We start from the raw sequence: 17,891 nt of genomic DNA, 5'->3' as shown, positions 1-17,891 counted from the left end.
TTCTGAGTCATTTATTACAAGCGTAAAACCTTGAAAGGGATAAATTTAGCTTAGTTGCTGTCAACTAATAAATGGTCGCCTTGTTCAAAAATCAAAGGTTTGAGAAATAATAAATAACGTAATCATAATATACAAATAAAAACGTAATTGCAATTCGCATTACTACGTATTAAAAATAATTATTATTTTATATTGGCTGAAAGTTATTGGTCTGTCGCATTCCAATAAAAAAAAAATGTAACATGACATATGTCACTGATAAAATTAGAAAATACTTTTTTAAAACGTAAATATTATTAATTTAATTCACAAATTTGTAATTATTTAGATTAACGTTTTTATGTTTTTTAAATTTTTAATCATAATTGTATAATTATTCATTATTCTGATGTGGCATATACCGTACTAAAACATTAATTATTATTATTACTTCGTCCTAATTTTTCATAAGTAATTGCTTTTTGTATACGATCTAATTTGGTTGGGTCGTAAACACTTTTATTTGAATTGTAATGGTTGTAACTCTGGTTATTATGGCTAGACATTATTCAGATTTAATAATATGCGTATCTTAATAAAAAAAATAGTTACTAATGTTGGTAGATTTCACTAACGGGTAACGCCTTCAATGTCCCACGCGGCGCCAGTCTGACGCCAAGCAGTGCAGACATTATTACGTTCTCTAGTGCAAATACTAAATTCAACTCATTCTTGTATTTAAAGTTCTGGACAACATTGTGCATATGGCTGATATAACAGCCCATTTAAAAAAGACACTTCGACGATCTTAATTATATATCAAATAAATATTCCATTTTTAGGCGGACATAAGGAATCGATTTAAAAAAAGAATTCATTAAAAGTAATTATATATCTAATAAATATTCCAAATTTGAATTAAATTTTATTTAAAAGAACTGTGAAAAATATTAGAGAACAAGTTTTTTAATTCGGCGCTACGTGTGAAAGGCACGGCTAAACAAAATGTCCGCCGCTCTGCGATACCGTTCTCGTTGCATTCGGGATTCGAGCCAAATAATATTCGGACTAAATTGTTCAAAGCACGATTTTTACGTTCAAATAAGCATTATAATATAGTTATATTTAAATGACATATTGTATACAGATGCAAAATATTTTATAAATAAAATTAATATGTATTATATAATATAGAATATGTGTTTGTATTAGAGGTTATTATTGTTTTGATAAATAACATACAAAGCGAGCGATATAATTACGTAAACGGCAAGTCTTGCAAAATGCCTGACGGTTAAGGTCACAAAAATGTAACATTGAGTTGACGCGACTACGAAACGCACACGCGCACGTTCCGGTACGACGCTAACGCACACTGGCGGCTCGCGTGACGAAACGTTGTGACGTCACGTCGGCACGCGAACACACCCACACGCGCACGTGCCCTCGCTACCCACGTGACGTATTGCTGTAGGGTGACCGTGATTTCAATTTTATAGGACTGTCTTTGAATAATAAAATTTGTACTTCATAAATTATATATATTTTTATAACAAGTTCATGTCTTCACATCTAACTAGGAAATATACCTGAGAAGATACAGTAATCATAGGTTCATTATTATTTCTGCCGTTTAAAAGTTTTCTACTGGACATAGGCTTCTCTTAGAGATTTCCAATAGGACCAATCGGAAACAGCCTGCAACTAGCGTCTTCTGACGATCTTAGCGGTCTTTAAAAATGTAACGAATTTTAAGTGAAGAAAGAGAAACTTCATTTAGTCTATTTATTTTACTAATTATTTAAAATAATACAAAAAAGCTTTTCACGTCTGCCATACTTTTTTCTTTTAAGATTGGAATTTAAAACGTAGATTTACAGTTTTAATTATAAATCAATTACAAAACCGAACGCTCGATAATGAAATTGATAAATGGAATATCCGTAATTATAAACTTACATGGACTGCTGAAGACGCACACAGTAACGCTCATTATATATATCAGACTCACACCAATATCGATGTAAACAAAGTGACGTAAAGATATGACTCACACAATGAAAAGTTACGTAGACGCACACATACAGCGCGAGTCTGTGATTAATGTAAACAAACCGGTTGAGTCGCTTCACACTAGCGTCTCGCGCGATACAAAACTAGGCCATCTGATTTGAACTCCGTAGAAATTATGAATAATAATATTGTACTCTATGAGATAACTTAGGCGCCCCAATTCCCACTTAACTGTAAAATAGATAAATAGCTTCACTAGTATCCAATTTAGTATTCCGTCCGTATGTTTTGTCAGTTATAACCTTAATTATATGTGGTGACTGGTTGAGGTGTAAAGGCTTTTGAGGGGTGACTAGATAAGAAAAACCGCTTTGAAAATTCCTGCAGTGAGCACATTGAAATTAATTATTGTTCACTATCTGTTTCTGCACATTTTTTACGAAGAAGGTACTGGTCTATGGCTGTACGATAGAAAAAAAAACATTCTTGTAATATATTTCAAAGTGATCATTTCATAAAGGTTGATTTGAAATAGATGCAAAAGCTAAGTTTTTTTTTGCTGAATACCCATCATTCCCATCATTAATTTAAACATCGATTTGGTTCACTCTTTATTTCGGTGCATACAATTCGTCGTTCCGAAAAAAAAGAAACAAAATTTCAAACAAAGAACATTAAAATGCCAGTGATGCCACAGATAGCACAATAAAATATAGTACGGACGCGCACAAAAATTATAAGCGACTGAACGCGAACAAGTACAGTCGTTAATAAAAGCGAATAGCGAGCCCACGCCATGTTATTACTGGCGAATTTATCGTTTTAACCGAAAAAAAATTCAGCCATTTATAATTTCAAATTGTCGCACTAAAATATTTTTATATTTAAATTTTACAGAATCCGAATTTTTTATTATTTATTAATGCAAATTTAAACATAGGAATACAAGTTTTTTTTTTAAATATGTTAAATTATTTAAAATATCGAATCTTTATTTTTTTTTTCACATGAGGCCTAGTCGTAAATGTTGAAATATGTTTACCGTTACTCCAATAACATTGTGAAAGTGGTTCTTATAAATTTTGTTTATATTTTTTAATCACTTCTGTAAACAACTTTCGAAATAAACCTTCCCTTCCTGTTTCGTTCCAATAAACATAACTTTTCTCAATTTGTATATTGTGAAACTTACAACTTGTTCCGATAATGTTTTAGTTACTTCTTTCGTAATTAATAACAATAATAAAGGTACGTTTATGTAAGTCTTCTGTGAAATTTTCGTTTCTCAATGTTTAAACTATTAAGTCAAAACCACTTTTATATGTTGCAAGTAAACGTGACTAACAAGGCATTCTTGATTTAAATCATTAATGAATTATTAGCTAAATGCTAAGCTAAATGACGGCACCAAATCAACATAGATTTGGTGCCGTCATTTAGTCCACCTAGCGGAGGGACAGTATCTTCTGTATAAAAGGGATGTGTTTGGAGTAGACGTCAATTGTAAAGCAGTTTTAAGAGGCGTTTACACATGACTACTTTTTAAAAGTTGAACGAGTAACATTTTACGTATATTTGTACAGTTACCGGCGATAAATATTGCATATCGACCTTTGAAAAGAGACAATCGGCTAATTTCGGTTTCGTAGAGCGTTATCTCTGTTGCACGACTGACAAAACGTCACATAAGTAGTGTGGGACAGAGATAGTACTCTACGAAGCCGAAATTAGCCGACTGTCTCTTTCCAAAGGTCGATGTGCAATATTTATCGCCGGGTAGTTTATCTTTCTATAATTTTATCGGTTAACAAAAATGTGGTTAAATCGCACGAGTTTGTAACAATAAATACATTAAGATTATGCATTATTTTATACAAAAAAAAAGTCGATTTTTGTCATAATTTTGATTAAGGTAAATGTAATATGCACACATATATACATACGTCGTCATAGTACAATGACCTCGGTACAACCCGCCTATGTAATATATTCTCTTTGGAACGCACAAGTGAGTTTTTTTTTTTTTAAATAACACTAACTAACAACCGTACAGTACATATAACTAAAAATTACACTTATTTTTTCACTTCTATATACTAGTAACTAGCTGTCTCTTCGGGTGACCATCACTGCATTTTGTTTGTGTAGTTATATCAAGTTAATTTTTGGTATTTTTTTAAATGCCAAAAAATATATATTACGCATAGATATAATTATAAATGCTATGTTGGCTATACAAAGCCTGAAGATACAGATAGCAATAAATAATTTCAATATACAGTAATATGAATAATGAAAACGATTTATTTTTTAAATTTTATTTATGAGATGTGCTTTATACAAATTGAAAGGAAATTAGCTTTACATTTATACCTTTCATGCTTTTATAGCTTTAGGTTGTAATCTGCGAGCTATAAATGAGAAGCTGTAAAATAAGTTATGGTTATCTTAACCGAATATAAATATAAATGTTCGTTCACACTTATCAGCCGATATTTGCCAAAATAACCGGGTCGTATAGGTTTATGTTAATTAAACAATTGTCGACAGTAACTCGGCGCAGTTCACAATAGCAGCGCTTACCTTGACCCCGCCATTGACCTGGATTGCTCGAAGTCACAAGGCCAGCCCGCCTGTACATAGAACTCTTATTTACCAAGCAACGCCACCTACAATTGATTAATCCTTTTGATTCATTCACCAACGTGTCTAATTCTACTCAATTGATGTAAACACGCGTATGTTGCTTCTTTATTTGTAAATAACATACGAAATTATCTACTATATCTAATATACGTGGTGACTATTTGATATATGTACTGTACATAGAACTCTTATTTACCAAGCAACGCCACCTACAATTGATTAATCCTTTTGATTCATTCACCAACGTGTCTAATTCTACTCAATCGATGTAAACACGCGTATGTTGCTTCTTTATTTGTAAATAACATACGAAATTATCTACTATATCTAATATACGTGGTGACTATTTGATATATGTACTGTACATAGAACTCTTATTTACCAAGCAACGCCACCTACAATTGATTAATCCTTTTGATTCATTCACCAACGTGTCTAATTCTACGCAATTGACGTAAACATGCGTATGTTGCTTCTTTATTTGTAAATAACATACGAAATTATCTACTATATCTAATATACGTGGTGACTATTTGATATATGTACTGTACATAGAACTCTTATTTATCAAGCAACGCCACCTACAATTGATTAATCCTTTTGACTCATTCACCAACGTGTCTAATTCTACTCAATTGATGTAAACACGCGTATGTTGCTTCTTTATTTGTAAATAACATACGAAAATATCTACTATATCTAATATACATGGTATTTATTTGATATATAAGAAACAAATGTCTCGTATCATATTAATTTTCCTTTGACATTTAGATCATATTTATAATATTACTTTTTTAAATTGACGACAAAAGTATTATATAGTATAAATGTCATATATAATGTCTTGACTTTTACAAACAGCTTAAAAAAAACTTTTTTCAAATTAATAAATATTTGTTTCATTAGTTACAATTCTAAAGTTTGAAAGAGTTTATTGACATTAAAACCTCATTTGACAGAAAAAAGCTTACAAACTTTTACATATACACCTATCCTCCGATTTACATGGTCGATACGTTCCTGAGAAAAACGTGTAAATCGAAAATCAAAATTTTTTAAAGTCAAAACCGTGTAAATCGAAAAGCTTGCAGAAAATGCATGATTTTGCTATTTAACAGTTGTGATTTTTTTCAATATTTTTAGGTGTATACAGAAATAAAAATAAAATGTATAGACAAGTTAAAATATTTAATATATTACGGAAACACTGTTTTTTATTTAATTACAATACATTAAACAGAAGAACAAAAAAGTAAAACCAAAAGTGTTTTATTATCCTTTATCACTGTCAGAAATTACTCATTCTTTTTTCCGGAATCAAAGGTTCGAATTCACTTTCATCACTCGAAGCTATATGTGCCGATTCGATGTTTGTAGCATAAATATTTACATTATGAGATATGGTAATAAAATCGGTTATTAAAAAAAACTTATTTGGAAAACCGTGTAAAAGCGAAAACATGTAAAACAAGTACCGTGTAAATCGGGCGATAGGTGTATTTGCAATTACTCCGTAATTTACTGTACTCTCTTTGTAAATGTTACATTTTTTTTATTACTATGTATCAGGCCAGTAACTTTTGACAGTTAAAAGTCATGGACAGATTGTTAACAATTTAATTTAAATATATAGTGCACCGAATTTTAAAACCGCCTTTACTTACTATGTTAACACAATTTCTGAATGCATTAATTATTGGATAGGTTACATCAACCTTTTAGTTTTTATAACTTTAAGTTCGCATTTGCTTGAAAATTCAGCATAGTAATTTTGAATGTTAATTATGATTTTTACACACTTTTTTCGTCAAACAAAGCCATATTTGTAGACATGCTTGAGTCACATAATTTTGAAATATTGCGATTATATTCAAAGCATGTAATTGGCAAAAATTAAAAAAAAATACTTAAAAAACTTACAATTGTACCTTTCTCCGATTTAAAATAGTGACTCAAAGATCTTCATTTTAATTCTCTTCGGTAAATATAGTTCAATGAAAATTTTTTAAAATGTCGAAATCTCAAAACACACTGCGGACATGTTTGGACAACGATAACATAGCTGTAAACATTGAAATATATGGAAATATTACTCAGGTAACTAATCCGAAATGGCATCAAATTTCAATTTCCTTCTAATTTGTGGCAAAAGTTGTTTGTCAACGTGAAGTCGGAAAAGAACCGTAAAAACATAACAAATTAACAAATTTAAAAGTTAATTCCAAAATTAGAATTTATAATGCATGAGAACGGAAAGTCTAAATTATAAAGTTTATTGAACGATTGCAAAGAAACCTGCTATTATGGGAATGTCGAAACGGCCCTACTCTAAAAAACGCAGCTGTGCCTACACCGCCATCTTGATTATTTTTTTTTTCTTTTTAACACACTCGACTTCTTTTCCTCCGGTATTAATACAGTTTCCGCTGGCGTGAGTAAACTAAAAAGTTTTCACACAATGAGTTCTTACATAAGATTAAGTCAATATACATGGTTATTGGTGTAAAGGCTTTAAAGGGGTGAATGTATTGCACATTTTCTGCCAATCTGGCTATATAACCTGTTCAAACAATCAATGGTTTCAGAATTAATAAACATGCTTAGAAAAATACGTTTTAAAAGTTCATATAACTAAATATTAAAATAGTTATTGTTTACTACTAAAATTTATTGGCATGTGGCATTGTAATTTCAGATTGATGACATGGTTAATTGAAAATAGTTGTACAAGCTTTAAAAGCATAACGACAAATGAGCAATACACTCACCACATTACAGCCTTTTTACCTATAAACAATTACCCTGTACATTATATAAATATTTAAAAAAATATCCGCGATTGCGAAATAGCGTTCACGTCGAAATTTCAATATAATTCCGGCGTGTTGCAACAAAATGGAGGCACGGAGATCGATTATTTGTTTTTTGGTGGCTGTGAGAAACGGACCCGTTCGTTGATAATGTACGCTCGTAGGAAATCTAAAATTTTAAATTGCCCAATTGGGAAATAATTGAATTGGGGTTCCATTGTAATTCGTTGCGCAGTATTGCGGAAATTATTTAACAAATCGCTCCATTTTTGTACGTACCAATGGTTCTGGCTCACTTTTGTCGTTTGATCGATTTCAATTACATCGGTTTCATGCTTTCAAGAGTTTTAGCAATTTGAGAATATATTTCATAAATTAATATTTAATAATTAGAAATAAATATATGGCGGAGAATTGCTTGACGGTCGTTGTGGCTGAAAAGTCCGCGAGTCACGACCACGAGTCGGGATTCGTGGCGTGGGTAAGCCCCTAACCATTTGGACCGACGACGTAGTCAAAATAGCGGGAAGTCCCTCAATACTGGCAACGCAAGATACGTCATCAAAGCGACATTTGGGAGAGACTTATGCCTTACAATTACTATCTATCGGCTGTCATGTAATCGAATGAAAAACAAGAGCATTAACTTTTACGAAAATATTTAGGTTAATTTGATTAATATTGTGTAGATTCTTCCCGCTTCTTCTCCACAACTATAATACCTTGCGAAGCAGAGTAGAGTCAAAAATAAAATAAATTATATAAATAAATCGATTATGAGTTGACGATAAATAAGTTATGTTAAAGGTAACTTTTTTACAACATGAAAGAGTTTTAATGTGAATGGTTTATGCGCGATATACTTTTAATTTAAAATATTGATAAAAGAAACGTGAATGACACTAAAACAACTGAAATACATTATAATGACATTAAAGAATCAATTGACATGTCAACGCTTTGCTTTTTTTTAGCAAACATCATTCCAAATTTAAAAGTTTTTTCAAATAATATCGTTCCAATTATTTTAAGATGACGTCACACCGAATAGGTTTCAACATTTCGTTCAAGAAGGTTGCTGTGACATATTATTTATTTCTTTAAAAATGTCTGTATGCTTTACAATAATAATTGGGGCTAAAAGAAATGAATCTTCTTAAATCATTGTCAGTAAAAAGAAATTTCTCTTTATGAAAAAGTTGTTTGTTTTATAAAACATTTTATTTATACTTTTTAATCTGTTGTTTTTTAGTCAATATAATTCGAACAATGGAATGAATACAAGACGTTAATTATTTGAAATGAGTTTAGTTTTCGCGTGATATGTTCAAATTAGTTTTTATAATCGATTATGGAACAATTATCTTCATGTTCTACAAACGTGACGGTACAACTTTGTAAATTGTGTTATTTCTGATTACATTGTAATGTTACAATTGTACATGTACATATCTTTCATTACATATATTTAATTATAGGAAATTATCAATTTGTAATTATTTTTTTGCTGTTCTGTACTGTTAAATGTATCATTTAATTATTTCAATATTTAAGTAGGACACTGTCCGCTGTAATGCAGATAAAAGAGCAATTTTTGAATTTCTGGCCGACTTTTTTTAACAGATCAGTATTTTGAGCCATTAGTTACTTAGTACATGTAATTTTAAAATAATTGAAGTTTCTAAAATGCGAATAAATGCCTGCTTCAATAAATATACTTTGAATAACTGGTACAGCTGTCAACGAAACTTTTTTTTTTAACTCTGAATTTATGAATCGTTATAAAAGGCACACGGTTCAAAGCAACATCTATCTATGTAGAGGAGAAAGAGTGTAGGAGTTCACCTTTGTCTTATAGACAGGCTGCAGTAATTAAGCTTTGTGGAGGGTTTTTAATAAGGGCAATCTCGCGGCGCTAGACAAGTCTTTCATTTTCGCTCCGACGTCACCGCGGGCGAGGTATTAAGCCGCCAGTCTGCTGCCGACTACTTTTTTCTACATGAATTTTTTCCTTTTATAGTTGTCTTTTGTTAAATTGTGTTCGAAATTCAAACCTAAGTTTTTTTATATTTCTCTTTAAACTTGAACTATTTTTTTATTAAGCTTAAGATTTTTATGAGAGTTATTACAAAGTAAATCTTCGTTTTTTGTGGATTCTTTTCAGTTCAGTTAAAGTATGCCATTACAGGGGAGCTAGAATTGATTCTATTTTCAAATAAATTGGGCTCTTCCTGCATTCATCTCTTGACGTATACACGCAATCATTGTAAATATATGTGGGTAATTTAAATTAAAATGAATAAATGGTTAATGAACTTCGTAATTATGAAAATATGACACTCAATTTCATTTAATATTCTGTATTGTACGCGTTAGAAGACATATAAATAGCTTCATAGTAATAAACAAGAAAGTACAATAGGCGGTCTTATCACACGAGGAAATTTCTTCCAGACAACCATAGTATGGAAACAGTAGAAGTATAAATAATCTTACTTGTAAAAATAAAACATTTTATTTTATTAGGAAAACAAAATAGAATTATGTTAAGAATAAATAAGGTATACATACAGTAACGTTTTACAGAAAATCATTGATAATTAAGCATGGGTTTGGTTCATATACTTTTAAGTCTAGTACAAAGTAAAGGAGTAGACGCATTTGGTATGTGGTGTTGGCGCTGAATTTTAAGAATCCCGTGGACAAAACCTATCTATGCACTGTATCGTCGTTGTTTCAACCTATAGACGACTACTGTAAGGCATGCGCCTCCAGTAAAGATATCTCTGGGGGGATATAACATAATCGCCACGCTTGGTATGCGGTTTGGCGATTGCAGTGTGGTATTATGGTATGCAGAGGACGCTGCTGCCCATTCTCTGGAAACTTGTTTGTGAGCAGTGGCAATGCTATTTAACCCTTAGTTTGCCGGACCATGGCGCCGAATTTTTCGAGAGCAAGCGATATTGAACTGTATTTTTAAGGCGATTCGATATAACGTAGCCTACTTTATTTCGGGCAGATCTGAACAGCATACTCCCGGGAAGTTCGGATAGACGTGTCCATAGGCAGTTGACAGGTTAATGCACTAAGTGTGAATTATGAGTGGTTATATCGCGGGAATTGAACCTACGATCGCTGATATAGATCTCCTTGCCGCTGGGCTACGAATGCTCCTCCACAGTTTGCTTTCGGAGAATTCTCTGATTCTTCAAGGAAGTTCAGAAAATGTGAAGAGACATAATTGTCGACAATGTAGAATGTAAAAGGGTTGAATTGACGCAATTATGAGAGCGTGCAACAGTACACTCTATAAAACTTTCAGAAAACAAAAATTCCGGGAGATACACAGTACTAATATGATCGACTAAGGCCATCAGTCATGAGGAAACGACTAAGAAGAAGTATCCTGTAGCAGGGGTGTCAAACTCGCGGCACGCAGGCCGTTTGCGGCCTGAGATGAAAGTTTTTTGCGGCCCAGTTAGTACATCAATACTTCGCTTTGCGTCGTTTCGTTTTGCGTTTTTATCGAAGTTGCGTCGCTTAATTAGCACTAATTTTCACTGTGCGTCGTTAGATTTTCAAAGTTGCGTTGTTTTGGATTCGAGTCTACAATTTTTCTTAAATTTTCTTTTTTTCTAAAAGATGGCAACACTTTTGTTTCTAATTGCGTCATGCCATTAAAAACTCGGGATTCCCTTTCTAACTGAAAATCAACGCAATTTGAATACAGTTTTATTTCCACTTTGTTTTGCTAATTTTAAGAGTTCAGTTTCAATTACGTAGTATTGTGCTTTTTTAAAGGAGAATAACAAATTTATATAAATTTTTATTATTTTTGTTTTTTAAATGTTTACTTTGTTCAATTTTCTTTTTAAAAAATAGTATTTTCGGAACCCTGGAACCTACCTTCGATCTTTACATGATTTGCTGTATAAAATTTTAATTCACTTTGCGGCGTTTCAATTTGCGTCGTGTTTTTTTGGAACGTAACCATGACGCAAAGTAAGTATATCCGTTGGCTCAATTTTGAAGGTAGTTTCTGCCAGTAAAATTTCTTCCGATGTAAGAAAGGTAGGTTTAGAGAAGATATTTTAACTTCTTATATATTTATTACAATTTACTAGCCAAAATGTTTTTTTTTTCTATGAACAATTTTTTTTCTGCTACCAGTCTAAAATTAAGCATTATTTATTTAGCTCAAATTAGCTTTTGAATTTCGAACCCTGAATTTGTTGATTTTATCTAATTGTCAGTTACCACGTTTTCGTTCTCGTGTGCGTCGATATTGTTAAGTCCCGAGTCTTAAATCAATATCACAGTTGACCGACGCACGTCGTTAAAATGGCGATTGTTGCGATATATTTAGTAAACTAGGGTTATTTCCAATCGTTATTTACAAAATAAATCCTGTTTAATGCGCACAGGAAATATACTTTACATACTTGCATTACGTCCGGCTTTGCTAGATTTTTCTAGAATATTCACGTTTTACAATGTATGTAATAATATTGATTTATTTATACGGAAGACGTAACAGCTGTAGATAATTATATACTGCAATATTGTATATAAACTAAGAGACATTTACAATAAGGGTTACCAAGATGCATTTTTACCATATTTAGCGCATGTACTGGCTGATTGGTAACAGTTGTAAAATCTTTAAAGTATTAAAACCTTTTGGATATCTAGCTGATTTATTAGAAAAGAAGCTTTAATCACGCCGTAGTAATTACTACGAAATATATAATATTAATTATTATTTTTTTCTATTAAAATGCGACGGGCGAATAAATTCCGGCAGCACAAAGTCTGCAAAGACAGATAATAAATAAATATTTAATTTTAATATGTAGTCATTCGAATTTTGAATTTTACTTTTTTTTTAATATTTTCAAAACCATTCTTTAACTGACAGCCAGTGAGCTATACATACATACATTTAAAGCTTTTACACTTATTAAAATTCAAAATATCTTTATTCAAGTATGTATTACATGCACTTTTAAATCGTCTATTTTTAACATTACAAGTCGAAAGCTGATCTGCTGAGAAGAGCGGACCAGAAACATAACAATATTTCTTTTTAAATGAGATGTAACATATATATATATATATATATATATATATACATACATATACCTATATATATACATATATATATATAATATCTAAAGCCAATACGTCAACAAACCAAGCTCCACACTTCGATTAACCAAAAAATCGTGAATGCTATAATAAGATTTATTTAATAATATGCTATTAATTTTAAATTTAAAACTAGGTTAAGGTCTAAGATATCTTTTGGAACTTTAATATATATGCTTACACTCAGACCCATAAAGGATTTGTTAACTTGATGATAAAATTCAGACGTTACAACTTTATTTTTTATATTTTCTATGACAGAATTTTGTTAAATATCCACCGTTTTATTTTTAAAGTCACCAATACGTAACATGTATATTGACAATGTTATTTTTACTGTATGATAGTTATATTAGGTATTAAAAGAAAAAAAGTGTAAGCGGCCAGTTTTATTTATTTATTTATTTTATTTAACAGTTTATTGTACACAATAAAAACACTAAAGTAACAATACAAATATAACTGACACAACAGGCACTACTTATTTCTAACCAGAAATTTCTTCCAGTAGGCCTACGGAAGGAGATTCTTAAAAAGTAAGGCAGACACAACGTGCACAACAATTAAATTGAAATATTTACAATAGATACGACTTTTGACCATAATTACATACTTAACATGAACATAAATGTATACTTACATATTATATACTTACATAAATAAGCATAATAAATAATATATATACATAATATAAGCATAAATACATATATAACATATATAACTAAAAATATTATATATACTGGACAACTAGCGATAAATAGTGCTCTTTGACTCGCTTTTTAAATACAGGTAATGATGGACAATCACGTACTTCGTAGGGGACAGCGTTCCATAATCTTGCGGCATGGACAGTGAAGGAATAGGAAAAAGTTTTAGTGAAGTAATATTTATTATCTGTGTCGCATAGCCGAAAAAAAGAATTAAATTCGTGACTGTTTTGTTATTTGCTAATATTACCCTGAAACTGTTGCATTGCTATGGTGATAGTATCGTGTTACACCATGCCCTCTCCGCTATGGGTCGTTGGTTATTTAAAATGGAACTTTATTTTCTGTTGTTCTTAATTTAATTTTGAAAGTCGTACAGATTTCTTACTTTTTTATGTGTATACTTGACCTTTGCCTTGCGATTGTAGGTTTTTTGATGTCCTAAAAGTAGATGTAGAGTCCCTGAAGGAACTTCAATCGCCATTACCGGTTTTTATATATCTCTTGATCATTATTTTAGCTTTAGGAATTTTACTACTGAATGTAGACCTCCCTCTAAGATTTTAGGGGATTAGAAGACCGACAAGCTCTTAAGTTGATTCACTGACTTTAATGATCAGTCCGCAAAAGCCTTCATCTAAGCGGTGTAACTTTGTGACCTCCCAATCCGGTATAAATAAAAAGTCGTGGTTCCAGATGGCTTTGAGCTGAGTTTCTATAAATAGGTCTCAGCTAAGCAATTTCAATGCTCTACCCCATCTAACCAGGTTGAGCTATGCTATGAGTGTATAGCTTATCTTCAATATCTAAAGGATTCAGGCGTTATTTTGCGGAAGTCCATACTACGTAAGAAAAGGACCAATATATAGCTACTTCCGCCAATACTATTTAGCTTAGGCTAGGCATAGGCTAGTAGCTATATATCGGTCCTTTTCTTACTTAGCTTATTTCACCATCATTTCAGCTAGAGGATGTCCATTCTTGAACATGTGCCTTTCATTGATTTCAAATAGACCGTTTGGATCCGGCATACACGGCGTATATAACCTTGTTGGACGTCATACCTTACGCTTTACGATTCTTGGTCACGAATCTAACACCATAAGACTACAATTAAATCTCTTGATCTAAATAGAAAATTATCTGTTCCAGGATTTCACTTGAGTGGCGTGGTTCGAGCACCTGCAGCGGTGCCGCCTTGCTCCGAACCAGAAAGACTTTTCCGCGTTACAGTTTCATTCGACAGGTAACCATTTCATATTTATACTCTGTGGCCAGTTAGTTTGCTAAAAACATCTACATTTGAGTGCCGTAAACTTTTTGTCTATTATATATTGGTCGTCGGACATATAAGTAATTTATGTCCAGCTGTGGGCTTCGCACGACTGAAATTCTGATGAAACTATTAATATAATATATGAGCCATGGAGGTGGCTATAAGCCAGCGAATTGGCGAGGCAAGATGAAGTACAATCTTGAACATACACAAACATACAAACGTACTAAAAGCAAGCACGTTTTTATATTTTTCTGTTTTTTTTTTTCCTAGATTTAGATTATAGACACTGCCTTCTAATGTATTAATTTTGTACGGGTATTGTAAAATATAAGAATCCTATCTATTTTGTACATCCGTTTGTAATTTTCAAATAGTTCTTTAAACAAAATTTGAATCATTATTCATTTGAAATTAGAATCCTTGAGGTACTTAATATTTACGTGTTTCCCATAAAGTAACGTCAACCTGAAATCGAATGATGAAATGGGTACTGGCTAAGACCAAAAAAATCATGTCATGTTAAAAACACAGGTGTAACAATGTATCTTTTCTCTGTCGCTTAAAGGATTACTTATTATAACATTAAATTAAAAAAAATTAAAATAACAGTTCCTAAAAACATTTACTTTTTTAAATAGCGAGATTTACAAATTCATTTTTAATTTTCTGTGGTCACCACTATCTGCCGTTTTGGTACATACTGTATTAATAGACAATATTGCAATTCGCGAATCCAGACCTTTTTACTTTTATTGTTATTAAGTTTTAAAATGTTACATTTCTACATGACGTTGATTTATGGGACACCTATAGCACTGGTTTTTTACCAAGCTTACAATGTCGTCCAAGTGGCATTTACAAATATTACGGCCACCCACATACTAGTTTCCGAGCTCAGATCATTTCGGCTGACGCTACATGGATTGACTAGGGTCAAGGGTTTCATCGAGGGGACCTCGGGCTTGCACTGTATCAGATAATACCCCTTAGCACTGGTCTTGTTAAAATATTAGTAACCTAGAATTTCAGGTTCCGTGATTTAGTTTTTTTATGTTTTCTCACTGTTATGGAGACCTTTCATTTTCTTTCTTTTTTAATTGATTTTCTAGCCTGTCCTAAGTTCTTTACGTTTTGGCTATATTCTAATGTTGCTGGGCGCTGTTACTTTTAATGTTTTATTTACTATTTCTTGCTTATATTTACTAACTAATGTATTCCTAGCTTTCATTATATTTACGTCGTAGTTTAGTTCGTAATAAACTTACGTGTAGTTACCTCATTTCGTAGATATGTTTATTAATAAAAAAAATTTAAGATTAATGCTCGGAGGAAACAATACTTTTAGGTTATTCTGAACGCATCGCGTTGACAAATTGTTCTCCGCAAACCGCGGACAAGTAAGGGTCCAGCATCATTGTTAGAACGAGTCGGAACTATAAAAAGGATTTTATTACAACGCAGGACTGCGGTATAATGGCTTTTGTTGTAGGTTTCACACCGAGCCGGTTCTTTTTTTGTAAGTTACACTCGATTGTGTTGCCAAGTACAAAAGCGACGGCCTGAAGAAACCGTTCGGTCGATTCATTGCGTGTCATGGTCGTATGCGAAATGAGGTTTCTATTTATCTGTCAATGGATTTCGGATCGCAATTAGTGATGTCATAGAAATTTTCTTTGATACTTAATACGGAAGTTGAAGGAATGAGGTTTATTGTGTAATATATAAACACGCTGTATCATCCGTAGACCCGATGAAGTGACAATGGGCGAGAGATAGTTCACGAAGAAAGTATGGCCGCTAGTGCCTTAAGGTTCTGGAATAGAGACCACGGTTCAGTAAGCGAATCATAGGACGTATGGACTGGTTGTATTGTAAGTCTTACATACCAGAGGTTAACCCTCTTTACCACCCTCCTCTAGATGGACCAATTTCCGCCTACCAGAAAGCCGCCAACAAAAATCGACACATGAACTAGGTACGCCCATGCAAGAGGGCGGCCAGAAAGAGGAAACATAAGAAAGTAGGAAATTTCAACATCAAAAGATAGAGATGCAGCGCGAAACGAAGGCAACAGTTAAAGAACGAAGATTACCGTCCCCGACACCGCCTGAGGGACGAAGAAACAATGTACTCGGCACTCGAGAATGCGCAGAACTAGAAATAGGAGAAATAGCAGGAGTCCTATGTCCTATGAAGCTATGATAGCCCCACAATGTTAACAGCGTTGATATCTAACAGAAACTAGGAAGATTGGAATCCTTTCCGTCTTTGTCCAACCGTGGACTTGCGTAACCGTGGACCGTGTAACGGCGTTTTAGTACCATATAGTACAGTCATTGCCAAAGATATATGTAACAACAATGTAAACACAAAAATATTTGAAAAACATAACAGGAATTCATAAAAATAATACAGTCATGGCAGACGTGTACAATATTAATTAAATTAGATACATTATACTAATTGTATTTATAAGCTAAACAGAAATAAAACTCCCAGGATAGAGGAGGACTAATACTTGAGATCATAGGTTGCAGGTTCGATTCCTTGATACAATGTTATATAATTCACACGTTGCGCTTTAATTATATAGGATTGCCACTGCTCACAAATAAGTTTCCAAAGGATGGGCAGTAGCGTTCTCTGCGTTCCGTAATACCACACTAATACCAAGTGTAGCGATTATGGTATATATACATATGTATTTGGGAGAGACATGCCTTGCAGTGGACGCTTATCAGCTGAAAACAAGGAGAGAAGAGAATCAATATGCACGTTTCAATTTATTTTATTTATTTATATAATTTTCAACTATCGTACGAAAGCCTCTTTCATAGATTTCCAATAATACGTATTGGAAGTGGCCTGTATCCAGATTTTTCTTATAACCTTTACAATGTCATCTGTCCGGTTAGACGCCCTCCGCTGCTCTTGGCGGTCTGTGGTCATAGATAATAAAATGAAATTTATCTTTGTTGATGTTTAACAAGTTTACATTGTAATAGATATTGTTTGTTAATACACGACATCTACTACAAAGTTTTACTTATCTAATGTTACATTAAGTTTTACACGTTATTTATTTATTACACGATCTTATATCGACCAGCTCGTCCTTTAACAAAGGTTCTATAGCAGTGTTTTTCAACCATTTTTAAGTCATAACACGCTTTAGCCTTTTTAAAATACTTTCTCCCCCCTATGTAACATACATATTATATTAAAGCGAAAGGATTAGTTTGATATCGAGTCCACTTTAGAATTGCACCCCTGTGGGGTGTGAGCCTGGGTCCTGAAGTTGGG

At 32.5% G+C, this 17,891-nt stretch overlaps 1 protein-coding gene across 1 annotated transcript in view; it reads left to right on the top strand.

The window, feature by feature from the left end:
• The window catches only part of LOC137921395 (zinc finger SWIM domain-containing protein 4-like), a 110,550-nt gene that overhangs the window by 72,072 nt on the left and 20,587 nt on the right, over nt 1–17,891 (top strand). The window contains exon 2 of the mRNA XM_068764135.1: nt 14,462–14,555. Within this exon, the coding sequence (XP_068620236.1) occupies nt 14,462–14,555 (94 nt within the window). The remainder of the gene's footprint in view (nt 1–14,461; nt 14,556–17,891) is intronic.

This window comes from Battus philenor, unplaced genomic scaffold (assembly GCF_028537555.1).
Source record: "Battus philenor isolate CCGP_79_NKW_IND1 unplaced genomic scaffold, ilBatPhil1.0.hap1 SCAF_19, whole genome shotgun sequence".
NCBI lineage: Eukaryota > Metazoa > Arthropoda > Insecta > Lepidoptera > Papilionidae > Battus > Battus philenor.
The sequence above is the reverse complement of the archived record's forward strand: the minus strand, read 5'-3'. Positions and strand labels throughout refer to the sequence as shown.